This window comes from Rissa tridactyla, chromosome 4 (assembly GCF_028500815.1).
Source record: "Rissa tridactyla isolate bRisTri1 chromosome 4, bRisTri1.patW.cur.20221130, whole genome shotgun sequence".
Taxonomy (NCBI): domain Eukaryota; kingdom Metazoa; phylum Chordata; class Aves; order Charadriiformes; family Laridae; genus Rissa; species Rissa tridactyla.
The window spans coordinates 93,305,639-93,322,968 of record NC_071469.1 but is presented as its reverse complement, the minus strand read 5'-3'; the positions used below and the strand labels follow the sequence as shown (position 1 = coordinate 93,322,968).

The 17,330-nt window shown below is 46.6% G+C and overlaps 1 protein-coding gene across 1 annotated transcript in view; it reads left to right on the top strand.

The window, feature by feature from the left end:
* The window catches only part of FANCA (FA complementation group A), a 37,519-nt gene extending 20,232 nt beyond the window's left edge, over positions 1-17,287 (top strand). The window contains exons 22-43 of the mRNA XM_054200107.1: positions 241-345; positions 916-1,058; positions 1,533-1,603; positions 3,023-3,122; positions 3,920-4,119; positions 4,583-4,679; positions 4,923-5,099; positions 6,163-6,236; positions 6,701-6,829; positions 7,301-7,367; positions 8,111-8,277; positions 8,874-8,979; positions 10,129-10,188; positions 10,563-10,667; positions 11,379-11,491; positions 12,296-12,437; positions 13,834-13,896; positions 14,992-15,097; positions 15,500-15,575; positions 15,961-16,117; positions 16,559-16,651; positions 17,148-17,287. Coding sequence (XP_054056082.1) covers positions 241-345; positions 916-1,058; positions 1,533-1,603; positions 3,023-3,122; positions 3,920-4,119; positions 4,583-4,679; positions 4,923-5,099; positions 6,163-6,236; positions 6,701-6,829; positions 7,301-7,367; positions 8,111-8,277; positions 8,874-8,979; positions 10,129-10,188; positions 10,563-10,667; positions 11,379-11,491; positions 12,296-12,437; positions 13,834-13,896; positions 14,992-15,097; positions 15,500-15,575; positions 15,961-16,117; positions 16,559-16,651; positions 17,148-17,255 — 2,459 coding nt within the window. The 3' untranslated portion in view covers positions 17,256-17,287. The remainder of the gene's footprint in view (positions 1-240; positions 346-915; positions 1,059-1,532; positions 1,604-3,022; positions 3,123-3,919; positions 4,120-4,582; positions 4,680-4,922; positions 5,100-6,162; positions 6,237-6,700; positions 6,830-7,300; positions 7,368-8,110; positions 8,278-8,873; positions 8,980-10,128; positions 10,189-10,562; positions 10,668-11,378; positions 11,492-12,295; positions 12,438-13,833; positions 13,897-14,991; positions 15,098-15,499; positions 15,576-15,960; positions 16,118-16,558; positions 16,652-17,147) is intronic.
* The last annotated feature ends 43 nt before the right edge of the window (positions 17,288-17,330 follow it).

Here is a 17,330-nt window from a genome sequence, read left to right as displayed (position 1 = left end):
TAAAAACTGAATTCCTTTCTGCAGCTAGACAGAAACTCATAAATGATTTAACAAATAGTAAATTTTGAATGTAAAACCAAAGCTGTATATGTGGTAGATTGACACTTTGGGGGTCTGTTATAGAAAAGTAAATGCTGCTTTTCCAGAAAATGCATGCTGAGTTTGCTGAATGTGTTTTAGGAATTGATATAATGCACAAAGGAGAGGATAGTGTGTTGCATTTCTCTCTTACTTGTCTAGATGAATCAAAAGTAGAGACCTGCCATTCCAAAGAGCCTGCTGAGCAGCTGGAGGCTGACCTGGCTGCGCTAAGGATGCTGATTGTGGACCAGGCTAAACATGAAGGTATGCAGGAAGGCAAGTTATAACTACCCATAATTGACTGTTATAAAAGCTGCGTTAATACAAAGTGGCTAATGCTAGCCAAAGCAACTGCAGTAGTTACTTGCCACTGGTACCTGAAAATGGTAATCTTTCAGACCTCTGTAATCCTTCCAGCTACGAATGTATATATTTTAATGTCTGACGTATTTCCCATGCTTGAACTTCAGGTCTGTGCCTTTGTGACACTTGCTTGGTACCACACTGACCTTTGCGAGATGGGCAGCCCCATTCGTGGGGCTCGCCTGGTGACTTGGGCCCCCTTGTGAAGGCTGTTTCCCTTCTGGTGTGAGAATCTGCTCTTGATGTGTGTTGGTAGTAGTACTGGGGAAAAAAATGCTTCTTCTAAAATGAAGATGATGATCACTGTGTTCCAGATAAATTTTTTTTTTTTTTTTGCTCATTAAAGCTTTCCATAACGTACTTTGGGCTCTGATCAATTAAAGTGTATATTTCACTTGTTCTTCTTGTTGTGTGGAGTTGGAAATCCTTTATGCCTTCTGTCCTGGTTCTCCTCCTGTTACTTTCCTGCAGATGTGCCAGCACAGATTGCAGTGATTTCTGACAGACTCAAAAGCATCTTGGGTCACAGCAGTGATGAGAATGAAGCTGCTACTTTGAATTCTCCAATCCAAGTCGACACTTCTGCCCCCAGGCTGGAACCGTGCCATCAGAGCGTGAGTACCATCTGGCTTGGGGTGAGAAACGAGGGGGTTGAGTAGGTAAAAGTGCATCTGGACAGTATGTGTGAAAGGTTGCTTTGTCTGTGGAGAACAAGAAATACATTCTCCTTTTGTCTGCCTTGTGCACAGACTATTCATGTGCTTTAACCTCCTGGAAGTTGTTGGATGTCTGGTGGCGAGATCTAGAGATATGTTCTCTATGTTCTATCAGAGCAATCCTGTGATGAGCTAGGCTTTCTTCACCAGACTTGTCTAGATATTTGTTGTGTGCTGGGATCATTCCTGGGCTGTTACGGGCCTAACTTTCCACGTCCTTTTAGTGCCAGTGGGTCTGTAGGAGTTGTGAAAGTCACTAACCAATCTGTCTCCTTTTTTTAATGTTGGGAAACATAATATATATGCAGCATAAAACTACATCCAGGTATCCAACCCAACAAGTAGGAATTAGCAGCGTGTCTCTTATTCCAGGTTGTTGATCTTCTGCTGACATCATTCTGCCAAAACCTAATAGCCGCTTCCTATTTTAACCCTCCTGACAGGTAAGATGCAAGTAAAAGAGTAGGGAAATCAAAACTGATTAATATGCTAGAATTCCAACACTTGTGCAGGCGTGAGGAGGGACTTCTGGTTGTTCATACTGTGCCAGGCTGGCAATTGCAGGCTGCTTTATTCTGAATTTCTGTAATCTAAGAACTAATGGGCTTTGATGTATACGTGTAAATAAAACACGTCTCTCCTCTGTTGTTACTGATCTCTTCAAAAAAAGGTGGCGTTTGTCTCTGCTTTGTGCTCTGTGACAACTTGTTAAAACTTTCCACAAATACTACGTGCTCAGGTTGGCATTTTCGGCTCAGTGGTGGGGGATGGGGAACGAAGCAAATTCTTTTTCTCCAGGAACTAGTTGCTGGCTGGCACTAGAGATCAGGAGAGGACAATGCTTGTCTCTTGACAGCGAGCACTGATGTGTCTTCGGGGTGTCTTTTGGCACGTTCAGCTTTCATCTCTAATGCCATTTCTAATATAAAATGAGTGAGGCATGAAGACTGATGCTGCAGGCACAGGAAGAGCAGCATGATACACCTCTCTGCCTCCTGTCCCCTCTTCCCCCTGGAAGTGGCTCTGTTTGATTCAGGCCTGCGTGAGGAGGGAGAGGTAGCACTCCTCCACCACTGGAAGGACTCTTAACGCCATCTCCTTCGTGATGTAATAGAATTCTGTAAACATTATGGTTAATGCTTCAGTGGAAAATGGCTTTCTTGGAAGAAACCAGTGTCCTGACAAGTGCCTGTGATCCCGGTGGCTGATGGTACTGAGCTGGGTGGCTGCCTCTCTGGAGTGCAGCACGCTTTGGCAACCAGTGCATCTTTCCCTCTCTTTTACGCTGTTTTGCCCTGGAGCAGATGAGCCTGTATTGAAAAACCATACAGAAAAGCAGCTGGGATAAACAAGAGCGTCCCAGGAAATTGTTTCTAAACCCAGCTCACCATCCGATCTCTTCTGAGGCTCTTTTTCTCTCAGATGGGTGGGAAAGTCCCTCCCTCCCTTCCTGTTTTCCAACAGGACCATGTCATAGTAATTCCTTTTTGCTTTTGCTCTTGCTTTGTTTTTTGATCCCGTTTATTGCTCTGCCTCTGTTTGCCTTGTCCTCTCTGTCTGAAAAAAGCTGTCTGTGCCCCAGGCAGCTTCCTCCTCTCCTTGCCAGGTCAGAGCACCTTTAACTAGATCTTACCAAGTATTTGGGGCAGGGCGCCGGTGGAGTTCGTGTCTTTGTAGGGGTCCTCTGTTCAGGTACTCCAAAAATTACGCTTCCTTTGAGCCTGTAGATAGAATGATAATTGTCCTGTATTTACAGACAAGCGTGGCTCAGGTTCATTGTGTTTAAGCATTTTTAAATACCTTTTCCTGTATTGGGGATAAAAAGGCACGTAAAATGAGCATGTGGTTTTTACCTTCTGCAGGCAGGGCCCATGTCTCTCCTTGTTTGTGAAGATGATGTGCGGACACAAGAATCTCTTACCTGCCCTTCTGGGCAGGCTCTGCCAGCTTATTTATCATCAGGTTAGTTTTCCAACCGCAGATCCTATGGTTATAGTGTGCTAAAGGCTATCCTGGCTCCATTTCCTGAGCTGTGGGGCATGTACCTGTCTGGATTGCACTGTGGGGGACTTTGCTAGCTCTCAGGCTTCCAAAAAAACCCCACTTAATTTCAGAGTAGTAGTGTGGGCTTGCTCTCAGGAATGCGAGACGAATGTTTTTCTACAGACTTGCTACTGTAGTAGGTTAATGCATGCTGAGGTATATTTTTAACAGAAGCTAAAATAAGCAAGTTTATGAACAGAGGTGAAAGAAAATAGTAGAATGCCTAATTCCTAAGCTTCCATGTTGAATATTTCAGTTGTACGCACTTTTTAAAAATAAAAGACCCCCAAATCTGGGATGCAGCAGTGCATGGTTTTCTTTTAAAGAAATGTTGGTTTTATTTCCTTTACCCTGTGATACTGCAAGGATGAAATTAAAAGGCTGATAGACTAGATCAGCTGTCATAGAAGCTAAAAAGCCTTGAAAGTCTCAAATTCTGGGGTGAATTTACAGCTAGTTGCTTCAAGTTACTCTGTCACAGAAACACAAATTTTGCTGCAGGTTGACCAAAGATAGCTGTACAATTTCAAGGAAGGAAGAACATGTTTGATGTAACTGATGTCTCTAATCTGCTAAATTGATATCACAGCGCTAATTAGTCAATGGGCAGAAGCAATGTTTTGCTACTTGATTAATTCCGAGTTTTTTCTGAGAAAGGTTGTTTTATTACAAATTAAACGTCTCCATCTCTTCGGTTACTTATGTTTGCCTTGCAGGGTCCTTCCCTAAATGATGCTCACATTTTAGGACTAGCAGCTTTTGTGATCCACTTAAATGAATCTAGAGCTTTAATTCCCGAGGTGGAAGCCAATTTTGGGATTTCCCAGCCTGTTCCTGAAAAGGTCCTTTCCATTTCTGAGTACTGCAACTCCTTGCTAGTGTGCAGGACGGAGGAGTCGTTTGCCTTCTGCATGAGGTGAGATTGTGCATGTACCACATCCTTGCTTCCCCAGGTGATGGGTTTAGGTTTGCCACAGGAGTGGTGCTGGTAAAGCTCTTGAGGAGCTTTTTTTTCTTGCGGAGAATTTCCAGAGCATCTGTAGGTGTTTGTGCTGCACAGAGGTGGTACGCAGAGAAACAGGGTGATGGTGGTCCCATGTGAAACAGCATCTTGATGATTGTACTGCCTGCTGGAGAAAGGACTGACTGGATGCTGTCAAGGGTTTTAGTGTAGCCTCTGATTCTGAAATTTGTGCCGTTAACGTACTTGGGGTTGCGAGCACATAAATAGAAGTGGTCCCAAAAGCAAATAGGTTTGGGACATATTGGTGAAAAGCATTTTTAACACTCAGTCTTTGTTTTGACTTTGGATTTTCATGAGTGGGAAAAGATATGATTGAACCAACCAGATAACAGAGTTCTTTCTTTTTGTCTATCAGGTTTTGCACTGCAGCAGCATCTTACCTTATGTGCAAGTTTCCAGCCTGTTCTCATGAAGATTTCTGTGCCTTGCTTCCTCCTAGTCTTGCTAAAAAGGTAAAAGGAAAAAAGTTTTGCTATTACGTATGAGACAGATCAGTCTCAGTTCAATTTCCTGCTGCCAGACTCCTTGTGCAACTATAACTTGTACAAAGAAAACTATATAAAAATGTGTCTTTGTGTATCCTCCCGTCTTACCATCTTTTGTATTTGCTTGTTTGGGAGCTTCACACAACCAGAGGTTGCACTGGGCCTTTTTTGTGGTGAAAATGTTGCAGGGGTTTTATGCCTTTGTTTTAGCTGCAGTACATTGTGCCACGGCTGTGCTTGGAAGCTCGGGGAATCCTGTGCGAGGAGGGCAATACTGACCTAATCTGGAGTTCCCTGTCATGCCCCTCTCTAAACTACAAAAGAGCCAGTCTCTGTTTATGGAAGCAAGCACGCTTTCAAGAGCTCTTGAAAGAAAAAGCGTTTCAGGTATAAATCTTTTCCATGACTTAAGTTCACACTGTAATCCTCATTTTTCAGATCTGCCCTTTACAGTTTCCTTATTGGTGATAAAAAGCCTCTTGTAAAAAACTTAATGCCTGGAAAGTTGGTCTGACAGTTGGAAGATGTCATGTGTGCTAGGTTACGTGCTCAGTGTTATTTCTAGATTTTGGTGGTGGTGATAAGGTAGAAATAGAAAACTAGAGGTAAAGTTCTTGTGTCCTATTTATTGCAAAAGCAGAAAGCAAGATATACCGTATCAGTAAGAAAATGATCAGGAAGTATAGAGAAAAGACCTGTCCGCAACCTTAGCTTCGTACTGTGTACTGTCTGTGAAGTGACGGTGAGTCAAATAACTGAAAATACTTGCTTTTTTTGGAGCTTTGTCTAAATGTCAATGTTCTCCTCAACCACCTGTGTAGCTTGGGTTGTTTGGCTCTGCCTCGCTATGAAGTGGGTTAACAACTCAGATATTCTCTTTATACCATCCGTGCAATGTATCTGATTTGACAGGTTTTCTTTTTTTGACCTAGTTCATATAAAACCAGTTTGTCTTTGTGCAGAGGAGTTTCTCATGTTACTAGAATGACTCCTTGTGCTTGGCTAGCTTGATGCACAGGGCTGAAATACCTTTGCGTTATAACCTTTCTTTGATGCTTATACCAGTCTGTCTGACTATGGTGCTTTGTTCACTTCAGCGTTTATTTCTAATAACGTACATTCATTCTGGTATCTAGACTTTAAGAAGATGAACATGTTTGGAAATGTCAAAGGGGAGTGTGTGTGTGTGGCGGTGTGTAAGAGATGCTTTATAGGCTTGCTTTCAGTAAATTTTTGGATGCCAGTGGGGTTTTAGTTTAGATTTCTTGCAAGGGAAACAGTACAGGAACTTCCTTGGGTTGACGTCTCCTGTTTCATATCTCTTAATCTGCACGGGACTGTGTCTGGGTGTGGGTGAAGGTGGGTTTTATCTTGGGAAGAAGATGGCTGTTCTGCACAAGTCACTTGCCTTGCTCGTCTGCCCTCTTACCTAAATCGTCGCTTTTCCCAGTTGTCTTTCAGGGAGTGGCTGCTGTTGGAGCTGGAAGTGTACCCTGAAAAGGATATTCTCTCTGCTTCAGAAAGGTAAGTGCAGAGGGGCTCTGTTGAAAAGGGAATAGTTCCAGAGTCTTTCCCACCCAGAGTAGGAAAAAGCATTGAAGATCAGGAAGTTAACAACAAAAGTAAATAAACAAGCTGCTGTGGGACACCAATGCCTGTTGACTGCTACGGTTTGTCCAGAGTTCAAGCAGCGCTAGAATGAGCCGTGTGTTTTAACTTGAGGAAGTTCACCAAGATACCCTCTGGCCTGCATGTGCAGTCCTTCCAATTAACTTTTTCACAACACCTCCCTGTTTCCGGAAGCAAGAGATGGCTGACGTCAGGACACGCGGTATCTGGTGCATGGCTCTTCTTAAATCTGCGCTTATGTGGGTGCTTTTGTCCATCACTCTGCTTCACTTGGTGTGTGAATTTCCTTTTATGTTAAGGGAAGGGAACCATTAAAATGCCATGATAGACTCCCTGTCTTCTCACTTTCAACCTTGCAGACAGGATTTCCATTATTGGGCCATCTATCAACGGTATCTTCCAGCACCTTCTGCTTCTGGTGGCTGTGACGGAGACCTGGAGAAGGCATGTGGCATTATTATCAATACCATTCTGGATTCCTCACAAAGGTATTCTGTATCGTGACTTGCATTTCTGCAGAAGCAATGGTTCTGCTAATGACCTCGCCAGCTAGGAGTTTTGAGGTTGTGCCTTGTGAGAAGCGATTCCCTTCTCGCAGGTCTGGCTGGCAGTGACAGCTGGGAGGTGGCTCTGCGTGACTCACCAGTCTTTGCATAAGAATCTTGCTTTAGGTGACAGAGGTCTGGGGTTGAAGTCACAGTCCCTAGTCTGTCTGTCTTTTTTAAGTTGAATTTGTATTCAGATTTGTTTGGCCAGACAAGCATCAGTGCCCCTAAGGGAGTGGCTGAAGCTGGAAAATAAGCAGGGAGGGTTAGAGCAGAGCTGCTGTCTCACCTACAGCTTATTTAAGGAACATTATTGTTAGAGCTTTATGTTCATCTGAAGGCATTTGACTTTATTTGAATTGCGTTACCCTCCTGGGCTAAGTGTTGGTTACCTGGTGTGTCTCTTCATTTCAGGCTGGACCTGGGTAGCCGTGGCCAATCGAAGATGTCGGTCAATCCTGATATTCTCTGCAAGCTGCAGGTGATTTCAGATTCTGATGTGCGTCTGTATGTTCAATCCTTGAATTTGACCAGTCAAAGTATTTCCTGATACATCGGTGTATGGAAGGCTGACATTTGGGTCTCAGGTGTGAGCAGTGGCATGGAGATTGGGAGAGATATCTTTCTTACTGATCTCTTTGTATTACTTCAGAGAAATGTAGAGGGTTTGAATGCAAACCAGGGGACAGGTTTGCATTTGCAGGTTACTGTTCCCGGGACAGGGAACTACTGGAGCGAGTCCAGTGTAGGGCAACCAAGATGATTATGGGACTGGAGCACCTCCCTTATGAGGAAAGGCTGAGAGAGCTGGGACTCTTTAGCCTGGAGAAGAGAAGGCTGAGGGGGGACCTGATTAATGTCTACAAATATCTAAAGGGTGGGTTTAAGGAGGACGGAGCCAGGCTCTTTTCAATGGTTCCCAGTGACAGGACAAGGGGCAATGGGCACAAGCTAGAACATAGGAAGTTCTGTTCAAATACACGGAAAAACTTCTTTATGGTGAGGGTGACAGAGCACTGGAACAGGCTGCCCAGGGAGGTTGTGGAGTCCCCTTCTCTGGAGATTTTCAAGACCCGCCTGGATGCAGCCCTGAGGGATGTGCTTTAGGCAGTCCTGCTCTAGCAGGGGAGTGGGACTAGATGATCTCTAGAGGTCCCTTCCAACTCTGAAGATTCCGTGATTCTGTGTAGCCCTGACAAACACTGATTTCCTCTCCCTGGTCAGGAGATGGTACTGGAGCTGCGGTGTAGGCGAAAGCTGCTTTCTGGCTGCATGGATGCCCAGAGACACTTCCTATTTGAAATTCTCCAGGAAAGGCTGAAAGACAGAAGAGACGGCTCTGCTTTGGGTGAGCAGTTATGGAGGCAGCAGGAGCTGCTGCTGCACAGAAGGTAAATGCAGATCTGGATGGCTGGGAATAATACCTCGAACAAAACTGCCGTTCAAAGCAATTACGGTGTGTACCTGCACAGTTGGCTCCCCTCTGATTCCACAGCAAGTGAAAATGACACTGTATGTCATGGTAACAATTGTGCAAGAGAGATTTATTCCCTGGTACCCACTGACTCAGCTGCATTTCAGTGTGCCATCTTGGGCTACGAGTTGCCCCTGTCAGTAGACTGGATTTCAGAGACTACACATCTTCATGGACTCCGTTTACAGCCAGCAACACTGGCTTAATGCTTAATGCCACCACTTGTGTTAACCATTGTTAAATTACTCCATTTGCTGCTGTAAACCTAGGTGTGCATTCCATTTTTGAGCCACTGATAGCGTCTTTGAAAGTGGTGTGTGTATCTCATTGAAATGCAGGTTCTTTTCTGGGCAACTGGAAAAATTTGGTGCGGTTTCAACATGTTTGAGATCTCTTGCGTTTGACGTACTCTCAAACTCTCTTGAACATTAAAGACACGTGCCCTGAGAGTGTGGAGTGTGATTCTCTTCCTGACGGTAACCTCAATTTTGTTTTTATTCTTCCCTGCCGAAGGATTCTGGTAGGGCTCCCTGCATCCGCTCTGGTCATGACATGTCGAAAAGGAAAGAAAACAATGTTGGACTGTGAAGACTTCTTTTGTTTTGTAAACTCGGAGCTGGTATGTGTCATCAGCCAAATGACAATTTCTTGTTGGTAAATGCTCTAGTTAAAGACCTTAAACTTGGATTTAGGGCAGGAGCTAAAATGCGGCCAAACTTGAGACAAACTTAGCTTATATCAGAGCATAGGGAGGTTCAACTTATGCTTGAGACTTTCCAGTCCCTAGCTCTGCAGAGGTCCCCTCAGCACTGTCTGCTGTAGGGTGACTTTTGGGTTCATTCATTTGGAATTGTGGTGACATTTTACGCTACTGAGACAGAATCCTTGGGAAATAGTGTAGGCAAAACTGGGGTGGAGCCGGCCAGCATGTCAGTGGCTGGAGCTGGGTGCGCGCAGTCCAGGGGTAAAATCACCGTGGGGTGATCAGAGTAGCCTGGGTAGTGGCTTGGCTGGTTCTTGTGCAGTAGGAGTGTTCTTTCCAGTTGTGTTGTTGATGACGTTTATGTCTCTGGTGCACACACATGTGCAGCAGCCTTGGGGGTGTTCTCTCTAGTGTGGATACATCCTTCTGTGCCACCTTCTCTTCATTTGTTGACAGTGGGTTAGAGGAAAAACCTGCAATGTTCCTGTGGAGGCCTAGGAGTAGGGGACTGAGCGTGAGCTCTTCTACAATTTCTCTGTCATATCAGGGTGTTAAACTGATTTGGTATGTGTGGAGTGAGATTCTGCTCATCCTCATGAGTTGTGTGTGTTAGAGAAACATTCAGAAACATCCCTGCAGCTTCCTGGGGGCAGATCATTTAACTTGCAGGTCCCCCAGAGCACTGTTTTGTGCTCTGAGGATAGTTATTGTTTCTACTTATTCATCCTGACTGATGGCCTTTTCAAGCCCTTCTGCACTGTCATATTAGGCACAGCCAGAAACCTCCGTTCATTCCAGGACTGTTAATCAAACTGCCTCTGCCGTCCACAACACGTGGTACGCAGGGCTGTCTGATTTGCTTTCTAGTGCTGGGACTGTAAAGCACTACCTAGGCAGCCGTGTTGCTTTATATAAAAAATGAAGTTTCTGCATTCTGAACCAATACTCAGGATCTCGCAGGATGATTTTGTGCTGAGTCCTGTTGTGCCAGACACCTAAAATGTTCAAAGAAAATCATAACTTGGAAGGACTGACTTTTTTTTTTCTCTCCGTGTCTTCCCATAGAAGAATGTCTGTTCCAGAGGGTACGCGCTCTCCTACGACATCACCGCGCACTTCTTCAGGGTAACTGCTGCTTTTGTCATTCTGCTCTTCTGTCCGTGCTAGCCGGAGTAGATGTTTCTTTACCAGGATACCTGACTATCTGCTGCTCTTATCAATGAGATGTGCCACTCGTACTCTTGTTTTGAGAACTGTTGGTGTAAATTCCAAAAAGAGCAGGAAAGTGAAGTACCAGGAGGAAGCAGTGGTAGAGGCTAATTTTAATACAATGCAGCAAAGCTGGTGGGGGAAGGAGAAGCTGTTGGGCACATGTTTCTTTTCCTGGGCCATGCTGACCCCTACAGTTATCTTTGGTTAGTTTACACATGACTTGGTGAGGTGTTTCAAAGCAGCAAAGACATATGTGTGTTGTCATCTTGTGATTTATCCTCTTCCAGGGCCTGCTTAATGCCAGCTCGGACTGTGAGGAATCAGCAGAAGGGGTCAATGGTGTTCTAACAGCATGTCAAACCAAATGTCCCATTGTGCTTTTCTCCGCAGTGGTAACTGTTCATATTTTGTCTTAAGAGTGCTAGATGAAAATTCAGTATCGGTTCAGAGCGTTTGTTTTAAACTTCATTTAATGTAAACTGTGAAGTGTGAGGGTAGTAATTCTTAATGCCTTTGGAAAATTGCAGAGTGTTTTAGTACCCTTGATATTGCTGCGTGCCCAGAGCTGGGCATGCTGCCTTCTTTTTGGAGTGTCACTATAGAAGCGGAACAAAGACTGTTTGAGAGCGAGAAGCTGGGAGGCCGGTCTTGGTTTCAGATGCATTGGGGGCGGGACGGGGACACTGGGTGTTACATGCCAAGCAACCAAAAAGTCCATAAAGCACACAGGTTTTTCTCTTGTGCGTAACTCTTCATGCACTGTTTTACATGGGGATGCATGTATTCATTGTGTGTGATAAGCATGTGCATCACCTTTGAGTTTTGAGCTCCTTTGTAGAGCGTGCAGAGCGGAGGTCCTGCTAGAAAGGTTTCAGGGCACTGTGGTGTATGAACACGGTCACAAATGACCCTCTTTGCATTTCCAGGATGTGGAAATTCTCGTGTTTATTATGTGTGTATGTACAACTTGGACTTTTTCATTAAGGGGGCGTGGGGGGGAACCCTTTCTCTGAGTACCTGGCTGAGACAGCATGCATACCTGCCTGCAGACAACTACTGAGTACGCCACCACTAACGCTGCTGATTTCCGTCTGTCTTCCCAGCTTTGGTGGCCGAGGCTGGAGCCGGTAGTTTGTTCTCAGTGGAAGAGACTCTTTGGGTCTCCACTTGCAGAAGAACTGGAAAGACTGAGGGAATGGCAGTCCTCAGCTACCAGGTGTGTGTGAGGAACCCAGCGTGGATCTGCAGGCAGGATAACCTGCTCTTTGAGGGATCAGCGCCCAGGAGGCCTCTTCCGTGAGGCAGGCTGGGTTTCAGCAGGCAGTATGAAATGCTAATGTGGACTGAGGCTTGTAGGACAGCTATATACAGATTCCTTTGTAGAGTATAAACTCAAAATGGGTCACTATAATTATTTTGTCTGGCCTTCTGTGTAATATGGGTCAGAGTGTTTCACCATAAGGAAAAGAGAATCTTTTTTAGAGGAGACTGGAAGGCAGTCCTTGTTTGACAAACACTGGAAATAGCCTTTAGCACGGTGTTGAGTCATTCACTCAAGTTGCCGCACCCTTTGCTCCCTGGATTTAGTGAATCTCTGGTCTCCTGAAGCTACTGACTGCTTCCCTGTTGTATGCTTCCTTCTTTACCTGTCATTACGCTGTCTCGTTCAGCGTCCTGCAACTTTTCTCCAAAAACTGGGTGTTTAGTATAAGAATCTCCTTGCAGGTAATAGTCACATGCTTCTGTAGTAGAGTATGCAGTTAACTACCTGTCCAACCTCTGATGAAAGATATTTGGGAATGCTGCTGTCTGTTTCTAGACTATTTTTTTTAAAAACTGTGTCCGTGTAGCATCCAACTGCAAGGAAAAAAAATAATGGAGAGAATAATTTTTTTTTTTCTGGTCCTGGTCATAAACTTACACTCTTTGCCCAAGCCCCTGATTTCCTCCTCATTCGCTGCTGTGAATTTTTTTCCTCTTTTTTCCTCCAAAACCATGACATGCTGGTTTTATTTTCTAGCTTCCTTTCTTCAGGAGTGGTTTTCCCTCTCTCTGGCCCTCCTTGGATTTTGGCTGCCTTCCTCCATTGTACTGTTCAACAGCAGTCACCACGCGGACGAGAGACAAATGCGCTGAAGAGGCTGGGGACTGACAAAGAGCAGGCAAGACGATGCATTTTAAATGTCTGCTGTTCCCTACGCTTGAAAACTAGAAGCAGAGTGTCTTTAACCGAGAAAGAGTTGTCCTGAGATACAGCTGTATCCCTGGTAAACCCTGTTGTGAAATCTTGCTGGTGCCTAGTTGATAAAATGTAGCTGTAAATTACCAGTTGCTAAATACTTATCCTAGAGGCAAAGTTGTTCCAAACTTAAACTTTTAACTCAGATAATGGCTCCTCTGTGAAGTCAGGGAGGATTATTAAACAGCTGCTTTAAAAACTGAAGCTGGAGAGAGTGCCGCAGAGGTCGAGAGCTTAATCCATGGCACACCAGGATGACCTCTCCCTCTGACAAAGGAGCCGTCCTTGTGGATTGTAGCTCAGGCAGCTTGTCTGGGGAGTTAAGGAGATGCAGAAAGTTTGTGAAACAGGCAGGAGTGCAGGCATTTTAAGCGCTCTGGGAAGACGTGCTGGGAATCCCAGGAACAGACCTCCTGAGGGTTTTACCAAGTCTGTTCCAGGAAATGCCTCCGCCATTTCACCACGCTCAGTGTCCTCCATGCACGGGAATTCTCTGAAGTGCTGAGGAGGAAGCTGGGCAACTGCCTGGCAGTTCTGTCTGTTGATCTTCCAGGGGATAGCCGGGACCAGAGCTCAGTATGGGCAGTGTCCCTGTACCGAGACACTCACAGGTAAATAGTGTTGAAGCGGAACCTGTGCCTTACTATTTACTCTTAAGTTTTATTGCTCCGGGCAACAGTTACGGTAGCAGCTCCTCTTGCTATGGGATTGATTCCTCCACTGTTTATACTGGTCTAGAGCCAAAAGCTGCTCGTCAGAAGCTGGAGCCACTGAGTTGATACGAGCATTTAGTACATGTGGAATAACAGTGGCTTTCGCTTCAAAAATCTGCCTTGAGATAGGAGGAGGATGCCAGGAAGGGATGTGGTAGTGATCCAGAAAAGCGATAACCAGCGTATGTCAGGGCAGGATCACAATGCACTTGCTGAGATGGGAGGCTGCAGAGCATCTGCTGGTGGCATGCCGGCTGTGGACCAACATTAGCTCTCCTCCAGGTTTACATCTGTGGTAGCTCGCTCAGTTTTCCCTGCATTTGGGAGAAGTTGTCATCTGATGTCTGACTTGCTGCCTGCAGCAAGCCTTGCTTTGAGAACAGTGAATTTAGTGTGGAGTTTACCCTTAGAAGCAATGAACAATGTCAGGCTGTGCTCTGTCGTCTTCAAACACACTGCCTTCACCTGGAAGGAACAGCAGTACTTGTAGTTCATCCAGGTCCATCCTGGGAACGTACTCGGTGAAATGTTATTTCCTGATTGGAAAGTGCAAGTTCTGAGTCACCACCGCAGATATAAGTAACAAGCAGTCTCTCTTCCTTGCAGCTTCTTGTTTCTCTGCTGTTCTTCTCACTCATGGATCTCATCTCAGCAAAAATAGCACCAAAGGTAAATTCAGCCCCGAGGGAATTCTCATGACACTAAATGTGTCTGATCTGCTTGGTTTGCTGCCTAAAAATGCTTTGTACTGGTACTGTGAAGGCTGGTAGCTTGTTCTGCCAGAAGGAAGGGATCAGCAACATCCCAGACAGAGCCCGCTGAAAGCCCTTCTGTTCCTATCAGATTAAACCTGTATTTTCCTCCAACTGACGTTATCTCCCCTTTCACTACGGCAGCTTTTATTTCTCTTCCTGAATGACTTAACTATTTTCGGTTCCCTGTTCAGACTTTATACCTCCCAGGTAGTACAGGAACCTCACATCTCTTGGCTTTTGGGTAGCATTTCATATTTGTTAAATGATGTTTTTTCCCCAGGCTGGAAACGTTCATGTTCATTCACAGGAGAAGAGGTCCCCGACATGGGGGAACATTGGTTTCCAAATGATTTAACGCTATTAAATGAAGGATCAAAGATGACAAGTTTTTTCCAGCCACTGTCTGCCCTAAGCAGCCTCCCGTCTGTGAATGCTTGTTTCTGTCCCTTCGCTGACTTCTCAGCTTTGAAGTGCAGCCGTTTGTGTAGTCACCAAACAGATTGGATCGGGGGAGCAAATTCAAGTTCAAAATAATCATTTGGTCTCGTAGTCTGCCTTTGGGAGAGCACAGAGGAAGAGTCATTCAGGAAAGAAACATCTTGAGCAAACAGATCTGGGAGGTTATTCCACGTAAAATGACTAACGCAAAAAAAAAAACCAACCCCACAACCCAAACCAATCCCAAGACTTGCTGTCACTGGAAAGGTTAGAGGGGAAAAAACCTGCTCTGGGGAGCTTCGGTGCATGACGCGCAGTGGCTCTGTGCCGAGCTTCCCCCTCTCCCACAAACCGCTCTCAACTGAGCCCCGTCACGGCCTGGTTTGGTGATGAAGGCACCGCATTACTCCTGTGCCTGATGGCCCAGGGGGAATCCAGCCTGCCCGGCGAGGGGAAAGACTTGGGCTAAAGGTCCTTTAACAGGGCACTTCATGTACGCAGTCTCTCATGGGAGGGTTCCTTTCTGCTTTTATGCAAATAAAGCCTAAGACCTGTTCTTTCTGACACCCAGGAAGGAGTGGATTTTCAGACATCTCTGGGATGGTGTCTGGAGATCTTGCAATGCCTGGAAGACAGGAGCATGTCCTGGCCACTTCTCTTCCATTCAGCAGAGAAAGGTGAGCAAGTCCTGCCTCCAAGGGGTGGAAAGGTGAGGTTCAGTGCTGGACGGGCCTGCCCCATCTCTCTGATTAATGAGTGTGCCTGTAAGAAGGAACTGACGGCCCTTTGTAAGCAGCACAAAAACCGCTTGCTTGAGTAACTGCTGAGAACATCCTGCTTCTAGCCCGTGGTATGGTGACCCAGCTGCTGATCGGGAACAACTGAAACTCAGTACTGTTCCCTCTGATAGAGGAAGCCTCAGAGGGGACAGTGTTCTTCTCTCGGGGGTCCCCACACCCAAGCACTAATGTTTATTGTGGGCTGGAAGGAAACTGTGCAGGCCCTGTGCTGCTGTAGAAGTATGCAAGGTGGCCTGATGACCCCTGAAGATGCTTAGTGCTTCTCTCTGGCTATTGCAGACTCTAGAAAATACTGCGTCCTGCGCAGCGCAGCCTCGGACCGTCACATCCGGCTCTTGCCTCTTGCGTTCTACAGGTAACGTCCTGCTGGGCTCGGAAGGGATGTTTTCATGAGGGGGCTGTGGCGGATGATTTGCACGTACAGCAGCTGGTGCGGGGGTAATTACTGCTGGCCTGTAGGTGAGCTGAGCCCTTCCTCAGCTGTGCAGGAGAGAATACGTGATCACGGCAGGGTTGCTATTTAAGGAGTCCTGTATCTTTTGCTAGAAGTTTCCCTTCAGCTCTGTGCTTCAAACAGGAGTGTCCCTGGCTGCCCTCCTGCAGTGGGGTGGCCCTGCGCACAATGGGACTTGTAAAATGGACAGTGGCAAGAGCACCAGCTGTGTTTGTGTTGTGTCTTTACGTGTGTGAGTCTACCGTGCAACCAGTGCTACCCAGACATGGTGTGTCACTTCCTCTAGCCTCACCCCTTGCTTTCACCACGAGCTGCTCACCAGAGAGCAGACCTTCCTCTACGTGGCGCTTGATTTGTACATCCAGCTGCTTCGGCTCTTTGTGGAAGGGAGAGACCTGCCGCGGTCTGATCAAGCGGTGCAAAGCCCAGACCCCGGAGAGCACGTGAGTGAAGCTCAGTCTTTTTTTTTCCCTCTTGTAACTGTGAATCCTATTCTTTATCCCTTCCCCTGCCACTTGCAGTAGCCCTCTTGTTCACACCTTGCTCTACAAAGCAGAGGTAGCGTGTGGGGCCACCATCGCAGGCGGTCAGCTTGCTCACACCTTGGGGCTGAGAAGCTGCCAGCGCTGCTTCCAGTGCTGCCAATGCTTGTTCTTGGGGGAAATATCCAGCACAGATGTCCTGCTGCTACCTGACACCCAACGTGCCTTGATGCTCTTGTACAGAACCTCAGGGCGAATGCAGTCAGTGACCAAGTGGTGCGTGTAACCCGTGAATGGCCCCTAGGTGTGGTGTAGTGGTTCCTGTTTCACTTTTGGAGGCAGGGTCTGAGAGCTAAAAGTGACATTGCGCTTGCCATTGTGTCTCTCCTCCGTGTTCTCCAGGGGGATCCCTTGGAGGTGATCTCCACGGCCCGGCGGTTCCTGCTTGGTGCGATCCCGCGATGCCCTGCTCAAAGCTTTGGAAACATACGGCCGGTGAGTTGAGACTTTCCTCTTCCCCGGCTATGTGAGGGCTGGGAACGCTGCCTCTGCCCGTGTAGCCTGTCTTGGGCGCTGATCCTGTACTGGTGCTGCCTGCTTAACCGCTGACGCACACCGCATTTCGCTAAGACATTTGGTAGCGGCGGAGGACACCTGCTGCTCAATCAGTGCTATAGCCACATCCTCCCTCTCCCGCGCCGCAGTCTCTGTCTTTCTCAGCAACATTAAACACTGCCCTCACGCAGTCTCGCTCCCACTGCTTGCTTAATGCTTGGTCTTGGGGGAAATATCCAGCCCAGCTAACTGGCAGGTGTTGGAAGCTTCCCACAAGCGTTCTGTTGTCAGCCAGGAGACTCTGTTATTTCTGTGTGAGTCAGCAACAGCTTCCCTCTACCTGTACTTTGCTGAGAAGCAGCAAAATGATGCTGTAACTCGCTTTGCGGCAGCACGAGCAGGTCTAATACTAGCTGTTTGTCCACCCTCTCCTCAGCTACTGGCCACGTGTGAAGAACTTGACCCAGAGCTGGGAGCCACCCTCCTGCACTTCTCAAGGCCTGACGCGGCCATGGAGCTGGACGAGGAGCTGCTCCTGTTCTGAGCAACAGGCACAGCCCCGGGCAGGCACCGGCACGGGAAGCTGAGCAGAACATCTTGACTACAGATAAGGTGTTAC